Genomic DNA, 9,419 nt, shown 5'->3' on the forward strand with positions numbered 1-9,419 from the left:
ATCCCTTACTTAGGTATCCAACTTCCAAAACTATCTTCTAATTGTTTCGCACTTAACTACAAACCTCTCATTAAACAACTCCCTACAAACCTTAATTAACTTAATAATGTATAACTCTCCACATCAGGCAGAATCGTAGGTTTCAAAATGTTAATAATATTATATATTTTCCGTACCATTCCTATAACATAGTTACATAGTATTTGAGGTTGAATAAAGACATTAGTCCATCAAGTCCAACCTATTAGGATCTCATTCTAGAGCCCATATTAGTAACGCCACCTGCTTTTTTCTTTAAGGCCCTCCACCAACAACTTCTACGATTTATTTGGCATGGGAAAACTCTGAGATGTCCAGCTAATATCCTTTACAAAAACAAACTGGCTGGCAGTTTAGCACTCCCCAACCTGATACATTACCATAAAGCGCCCCTGCTAGATCAACTTCAACACTGGTGTAAACCTTCATCTAATTAACTTTTAACCATTAATCATTGAATTCTTATTAGCTCACAAACTCTACACGAATGAGACCTTCCTTTTCACCTCCCTATCTACTACATCCACTCAAAACCTTTCAACCCTCATCATGGTCCTTCACTACATTATCCCGCACCTTAACTTGACAAAATGATTACAACTGGGAATTACCCAATTAGTTGACATGTATATTTGTAGGCTGACAACTGCTTCTGCGCATGCGCCTGGGGCACGTTTTACGTCTAACTGGTAATGCGCACACAACGGATGTATGCACGCAAACGTGCGCGTGGCAGTCGCACACGAAATTACGCTCGTCCATCTAATAGATTGGCCTATTTATACCAGCCTGTCATATCCTTAGTTGCTGGATGATCTTCAGCTAGTTTCCTGTGTCCCTGTGCTTCTGCTGAATTCCTATTTCCTGTGCCTGACCCGGATTGCTCTTGACCACCCCTGATTGCTGCCTGCCTCCTGACCTCGGCCTGTTTACTGGACTTCTCTTTGCCTTCTGTTTTGTACCTGACTGCCCGGCTGGCTTTGACTCCTCGGCTTCCACCTGACTACGCTCCTGTCTCATGCTCCGGTACTCTGTTGCCCGCTCGGATTGACCTCTGCTCTACTTGACCTACTCCAGTTCCAGATCCTGGACTTTCAGTACTACACAGTGTCTGCATCATCCTTGTCACTCGTGCCAGGGCCGAGGACCGCAAGCTGCAAGGGAAGCCTCCTCAACTATCGGTCTCCAACCAGGTACGTGACAATATTCAAGATACTTTGAAATCCATGAAAAAATTATCTGATCAATGCCATCACTACTATCAAATTACTCATTTACTGCGTCAGCAACCCTTTCCAACTATAATGTCTATTAATTTAAAAATGTACCAATTTTTATATGGCAATTCTCAGTCTCAGGGAGGTATTGCACTGTTCTATGCTTATTTAGGAGATAATTCATTTTTCAAATCTCCCCAGATGTTGAAATGGGAACGTGATTTGGGGATTACCCTCTCCACGTCCCAAAGGCAAAACGTTTTTCGAACATCCTACAAGACACCTTTATGTGCCAATCATTGGGAAATATTTTACAAATTAGTTAACTGCATTTCACACTACTCTTCCCTCCTTTACCCTCTGCCTTTCCTTCTCTCTGTAACATCTATTATATTTACATTTCCGCAGATTGTAGTGAATGTTAGCACCGTGGTTACACACCTTGTTACTCTTAATACTCACAAATTATTGTGTCGAACCATATGCTATTGATGTGAATTCTCTACTACCTTTAACTATATCTGCACATTAGATGCTTAACTGTTTGTATTACAACAAAAAATTTCAATAAAGATATATATTGTTAAAAAAAATTTGGTGTTGGATCCTTTTCTGGATAGAAAACAATATTTGCCCAGAGACCAGGACACTTAATGGGATTTTTACCCCTTTTCCCACTTCAAATGAAGTGAATGTTTGCTGAACTCAACAATCCATAACAAGATTAAAACATACAAAACATTCTTGCCCACTGAAGGGTACAGAGCAAAGTAGGTCTAAAGGAGGATCTGAGTTGCAAAAAGTATAAAAAAAATATGTACAATTTTATTAGAAAATATAAAAATATAACAGATGGCTGTGACAGAAGGCAGAACATGAACCGATCAAGGACTCGAAAGCATAGGAGAAAGAAGACAGGAAGGAGGAGATTTGTTGGATCTGATAATGGAGCTGGGCATGATCGGAGGAGGAGGAGGGTGTTAGTAGGGAGAATAGGCAGTGCAGAAGCTGTTTACTGTAAAGCATCACAGATTCTAGTAAAGAAACAATATGAGAGAGGATTGTGCTGACTGAAAATGGACACTGCTGAGTAAACAGATTTCAGAAGTGGTACAGTTTCCTGCTACATTAACTCCTGATTGTGGAATCCTCCAGCAATTAAATCATAAGTGATAATATCTCTTTGCAAGAGGCTGGGATAAGACTCACATATTCAATGAGCAGTTGGTGAGGGGTAACCACTTAGATCCAGGTTCTGCTCTATATATACTGAGCACTTACACAAAAAAAGAATGTACCCTAATCCCCTTAATAGTTGGTTATTAGAATATTTATGAATCTGTATATGTTAAAACATATGAGAACAGGCAGGCTTTCATCAGTTAAAATGACTTTACTGCCAAAACTACTATACCACTTTAGTACCCTGCCTGTAAGAATACCTGCACTAGATCTCAAATCCTTTCAAGGGGAGGTCTTAGACTATATTTGGGATGGTAAGAGACATCGTATCTCTCAGGGCATACTCTATTCGTTGACAGCTAGGGGGGGACAGGCACTGCCACATCTAATTTACTACTACTATGCAGCTCAATTGCGGGCTATACCGATACTATCACAGTATAATCCCACCACTAGTTGGGTGGCGATAGAGGGGCAATGGATATCACCGACTCATCCAATGCATTATTGTGGTCTCAACCGGTGCTACTTCCCAGGTGTAAACTGCTCTCCTCACTGATCCTGATGCTAGACATTTGGCGTAGGATTAAGATCACTTGTGGTCTTATCTCACCTCATTCCTCCTTGACTTCTTTCTTACTGAATCCAAGACTGCAATCTGGTATGTCACGTGAATGGGTAGGGACGTGGCAAACTAAAGGCTTGTTCACCATACGAGACCTTGTGGATGGAACTTCCAACAGACTTTTAACATTCGAACAGTTGAAGGATAAATATGACTTACCCTCACGGGCGCTCTTTTCTTACCTTCAAATCAAACACTTTGCACAATCACTAACACAGTTTCTGATCTTCGAGCCTAGAACGCCCTTTGAACGGCTGTGTGATACTACATGCACATCTAAGGGTCTGATTTACTCTATATATCACCTGTTAAATGATAGCCCCATGGTAGGCTTCACGAAACAACCCTATATGCTTAAATGGGAAGCAGATTTAGGGATCTTGATTACCCAACAATGGAAGCTCATTTGGCAAACAGCCGCAAAGTCCTCCATCTGTTCAGTATATAGAGAGAACCAATATAAAATAATGTACCACTGGTATCATACACCTGACTTTCTACACTCTATATACCCGTCGGTGTCTGCGCACTGTTGGAAATGTGACGGGTCTAGAGACTCTTTATACAATATATTTTGGACCTGCTCTGCACTCAAGCCTTTTTGGGACATGGTTAAACTTACATTGGAAAATACGCTGGGACAATCCCTTCCCCTTTCACCAGTTCATTAAGTCTTGGGTTTGCCATTCCCTCACTTATCCAGAGTAGACAATAAATTAGCAATGCATGTCCTGACGGCAGCCCGCTGCCTCCTCTCCCTTCAGTGGAAAAGAAGGCTCCCCCCATCCCGACTTGAATTCTACGCCCGGATCAAGGATGTCCAAGCTATGGAATCCTTGACGGCCCGACTCAATAATAGACTCACTGCTTATGAAAAAGTCTGGAGAGCATGGACCATCTGGGAAGAGCAACAAGGTTCATAGGGATCTAAGCTATACGAATGGAAATTGAGATCTGGATGTAGGACAAGGCATACATTACCATTGTTGCACCGAGGTATAGCAGTCGGGATGCTGAGCTGACTCTACTCTAGCCTACTCACCTACAAAGATAAATGTCCTGGAAGAATATCTATATCTTTTATCATTTTATTTTCCTTCTTCTTTTCCACATCCTACTTTTTCTCGTCTCTCTTTCTCTCTCTTCTCTTTTAACTAAGTTAAAGAGAGAACTTCTCTTTTGCAGCAGACTGCCTTGTCTCTGAAATGGATACATGGTGTCTGTGTGAAGGTTCACAACCTGAGCCAGCACTACAGGAAGAGGCACTCAGCTGCAAAGGGAAGTTCTCCCCAAGCATGAGAAGAGATAAGGATTGAAAAGGAAGAGCAGCAAAGAGAAGGGAAACTACCATGGATTACAGTAAGGCACACATTACAGTATTGGTTTATCTTAAAAAATCTGAGGGTTTAATGTCACTTTAAGTGATGCTCAATAGGCATACGACAGTCTAGATTAGAAGATATGTAGAATGCGAAGTATTTTTAGAGCATACCAAAGCTATGTTAGATATAACAGATATGCATATACGTAAAGATTCATAAGTATGTATAATGAGATGGATTTGCTAAAATCGCCATTATTTGCTTTCTGTTAAAGGAACTTCTTATTGACTGTCTACTGTTCGAAACTTTTGCATGTGTGTATGTAAGTCATGCTTTTCATGAAAGCAAAAAAAAAAACAACATATGAGACTACATATCCACATTTTAACATATCCACTGCTTTATTCCACTAAGGCAATCTTATAATTACACTAAGGCAAACTGATGGTTGTGTTCAAATATGTTAGCACTGCATTGCATGTTAGGAACAAACTACAGAATACCTCATTGCAATAACTCGAGCATAAAGTGGACCTAAAAATCAGTACAGTGTTTATAGAACTATTTGTAATTTAGCTGCATTTTTAGAATTACCAATTCTTCCACAGTGGCCATGCCCTTATTTCGCAGACGCAGAGTCTCTCTCCCACTGGACACCTTCCCTTCTGGGGGACATTTGTTTGGTCTGCCTCTCTGTCCAATCATATCTGTGAAAACACAATACAATTTTTTTTTTACTTTAATACTTTTTATTATACCATTTTAAAATAGGGCTGGTAATGATTAAAATTTTCGTGTTCGATTAATCGAATTTTTTTTAATCAATTAATTTCGATTAATTATAACGCACATACAGATCCAATACATTGGCCTATACACATGCAGCACAGCAATGAAGTAATAAAATTAACTAGGATCACACTAATCCAGCACGTTATTAATCTCACGTGCCCCACTCAATATGGCTGCCGCTTGAGTGGGGCAACTCAGAATAATAACGTGCTGGATTACAAATGTATTTACATAGTATAGTAAAACAGCAAAGCCCTAAGGGTGATTTAAACATAAGTATTAGCTTAATATTTGAAGTAGCAGCACCTGTCCATTCCATCTAAGGACCTGATTGCAACATAATATCAGTAAATTTCAATGGGTACATTTCTGGGAGCGAGATGGGGGGTGGGGGGGTTAATGGAGAGCCACATAGTGCATATATATAAGTTTAAGATAAGACAGAAGCTTGGTGCTTCTTGGGCAAACTCACCGGCCCAAGTGGCTCCGTCGGCTAACGAAGGGAAGGGGGGAGGAGTCCGGTGACGTCGATGACCGTGACGTCATCGGACTCCTCTTCCCTTCATTAGCCGACTGAGCCACTTGGGGAAGGGGGGATGAGTGCGGTGACGTCAATATCCGTGACGTCACCGGATCCCCGACGGGACTCCCGGAAGCCGGCGGAGAGGTGAGTCTTTTCATTTTCGATCAAAAGAATTTTAATCGATCAAAAAGTTTAATGATTAATCGAGAAATTAATCGTTAATTTCCCCAGCCCTATTTTAAAAGTTTAGAGAAATGTACATAACATATACTCCAATCACACATCAGCAAAAAAAAAAACAGACTAACAACACACCAACAAAACAAAATGGAAAGATTCAATATGATGATTATAAGAAACAAAAGTAAAAGATCCTCATACGAGTTGAATACAGTTGATCACGCTCTTTTCTTATACAAAGTCTTCTACTAGCAGTAACGTCATATACATACATTGGCACTATATGTATCCCACTTTCACCACATTTTCCAGTACTTATCTAAAATGCCGCAGTGTTTTGACATTATTTTCTCAAATGCAACCACTCTTTCAAGTTCTTTTCTCCACTCCCCTTTAGTAGGTGTAACTGCCGACATTCTACGTTTAAGGATTCATATACACAATACCCAAGGGTTACTAATAAGCCAAACCCCAGATTACATATATTTCATCTAGGGATGTCCCGATGCCACTTTTTCAGGCCCAAGTACAAGTACATCATCCAATATTTCATACCAATAATGCTTTAATTTTGGACACCTCCACAACAAATGTATCAATAACCCTGGTTCAATACCACATTTTGGGCACTTAGAATTCTCTCTTTGTCCTATTTAAACATAAACTCTGGGGGCCTATATGTCCTATTGACGATATAGAATTGTGTTAACATATGGGAGGTGGTAACACCAGCTGGACTGTTCGCAGCACCTCCTCCCATATACTATCTTCTATTAAGGCCAAATCCACCTCCCAGCCTTCTCTGCATTTCAGGGGCGATTTACTTCACACCTCTGGGAGAAGATCAGAATATAACTGTGAAATCACCCCCCTTGTCGCAGTTGCTTTAAATTTTATATCCATAACCAAACTTGAGCCAATATAAACATCGCTAATACCAGGATGTGTTGTAAGCGCATGTCTCAATTGTAGATATTTGTAAAACTGGGAATTCTGCAGCAAATATTCAATTTGTAGAGACTGAAATGTTCTCATCGTACCTTTGTCATAAATGTGTGCTAATGTCAAAATTCCTGCTCTTTTCCATACTCCAAAACCTTGTAATTTAGCCACTTCAAATATTTCTCTATTTTCCCATATTGGGTTATACTGTATGTTGTAAACTTATGAATATTCAACAGGCCTTAAGATGATTTCCATACTTTACCAAGCAGTCTTATAGTGGGCAAAGATGCAAATTCTTTCAAATATAGTGTTGTCTCTAGGGCCATTAAGGGATCTTTTGCTTGAAACGAGTATTTAATAAGAGAATAAGCCCCTGATCTTTGCCCTGCTTGCTGCCACCCCACTAGATGTCTCAATTGTGAGGCTAAAAAAAGAAATCCATGGGTTAGGTAACCCCCTTTCCCCTTCAGATACTGTAGAATCTCTAACTTAATACGCGATTGCTTCTTTCTCCAAATCGGCTCTAAACACTGTATACATTCTGTAGAATTATGCAGTATATAAGGCAGCTGAGGCATCCAAATTTTAATAATATTGGGTCTACCCAACGGTGTCAAGGGGAGCCTACACCATGTATTGCATTGTTTCCTAAATTTCTGCAAAAGAGGTGTTATATTGTCTTCCACATAATTCACACTGTTTACACCGAACTCCCAGATACACAAATTAGTCCACAATTTGTACATGTTGCAGTTGCACACATAATGGGTCCTGCACTGGATCTATCGGAAGAAGCATTGACTTGCACCAATTTACCTCCAACCCTGAATATTTCCCAAAATATAAAAGTATGGAAATAACCTCTATCAAGGAGTAATTAGTATCTGCCCAAAAAAAATAAACGTATCATCTGCATATAATATTATCTTATCTTCCTCTTCCCCATGTTTAAATCCCACCACTTTAGGTGATCTTCTTATTAAGTTGGCTAATGGTTCTATCGCCAGAGAAAATAGAAGGGGTGACAAGGGGCACCCTTGCCTAGTTCCCCTCGTTAGCCTAAAGGCTGAGGATACCGACTTATTCACTTAGATTTTAGCAAAGGGACCGACATACAACAACCAAACACTCAAAATAAACCTAGGGCCAAATCCAAACTCTGTAAGTATTGCCCAGAAATAATCCCACTCTACGCTATCAAAAGCTTTTGCAATATCCAAAGATAGCAAAGCTCTATTACCTATTTGTCCAGAGGGCAATTGCATATTTAAATAGATCAGCCGTATTATATATCAGCCATCGATTTATATGGCATAAAGCCACATTGTAACTATGTAACTATGTAACATTGTTCAGGATTTATTATTGTTTGGATTATGTTTGATAGCCTGTTTGCTAGCACTTTTGCGATCTATCTTAACATTAGCTCCTAGCAAATAAAAAGTTCTGTAAGATTCCGGCAACAATAAATCCTTCTCTTTTTTTCTGTAGAACTATAACTGCAGTCATACACATAGATTCAGGCAGCCTCCCTATTTATATTGCCTCCTTATATGTTTGCAATAAGGTGGGCAACAAAAAAGAGCCAAATTTCTTGTGCACCTCTATCAGGAGGCCATCCATACCCAGAGCTTTCCCATTTGGAAAACTAGCCACCGCCTGTTCTAACTACTTCAAAGTAATCAGTGTTTCTAAATTCTCCTTATCTAACTGGGATATTTTATTACATTATATAGTATCTAGAAACTGCATAAGGTCCTGCCTTGTATGCATTACCTTCGTAGTATATAGCGCATTATAAAACTGTTTAAAATTTGATAAAACATTTTCAGAATCAGTGTAAATACTGCCATCAAGGTCCTTTAATGCCTTCACGTATGGAAGAGAATCTTGTGACCGTGACAATTGAACAAGCAATCTCCCAGTGTTCTCCCTCTCTTCCCAGTACTTTTGATTACCAAAAAATAATACATTTTTTGCCTTTTCCTTTTTAATGTGTTTGAAATGCTCTGGGGCTTTACACCATTCTCAGTACATCTTTTCATCTGGATTCAATATAAACTGGGCTTCCTTCTTGCCCGCTTCTATCCGTGCCTCTTCCTCCTCCTTATTCCACGTCCTTCTTACCCTACCAATCTGTTGAATAGGTTATCAAGGTTCGGTCCGGTGCGATCAAAATAGTGCTTGTAGCATTTTGATCGCACCGCACTGGACCGCAGGCACAATGTTCGCATTGCAGCCGAAGGGTGTGGCTATGGTGCCATTCACTTCAATGGCCAGCCACGCCCCCTCCGGCCCCACAAAACACTGAGCCAGCCGCAATGCGATGTAGTGCGTTCCGGCCAAAATGTGGCTGGAACGCACTGCATATGGTGTGAACAGGCCTTTAGTAACAGTTAACAGATTTTGATAATTTTTTACTGTGATGGTCATTGATAAAAAAAAAAACTATTGGTATTGAGGCTGATTTACTAAAAGATTTCGCTTTAGGACTTGTTCACACCGAATGTGGTGCGTTACAGAGTGGTAGCTGCTGGAACGCACCGCAATCCTTCACAAAACTGCCCCCTGTGTTCTGGGGTGCAGATTTCAAT

The 9,419-nt window shown here is 40.1% G+C and overlaps 1 protein-coding gene across 1 annotated transcript in view; it reads right to left on the reverse strand.

Annotated features, from left to right (window-relative positions):
* Positions 1–9,419, reverse strand: part of GIPC3 (GIPC PDZ domain containing family member 3) — an 81,531-nt gene that overhangs the window by 22,446 nt on the left and 49,666 nt on the right. The window contains exon 4 of the mRNA XM_018562204.1: positions 4,980–5,092. Within this exon, the coding sequence (XP_018417706.1) occupies positions 4,980–5,092 (113 nt within the window). The remainder of the gene's footprint in view (positions 1–4,979; positions 5,093–9,419) is intronic.

Source organism: Nanorana parkeri, unplaced genomic scaffold (genome assembly GCF_000935625.1).
Source record: "Nanorana parkeri isolate BGI_ZX_2015 unplaced genomic scaffold, ASM93562v1 scaffold565, whole genome shotgun sequence".
Taxonomy (NCBI): domain Eukaryota; kingdom Metazoa; phylum Chordata; class Amphibia; order Anura; family Dicroglossidae; genus Nanorana; species Nanorana parkeri.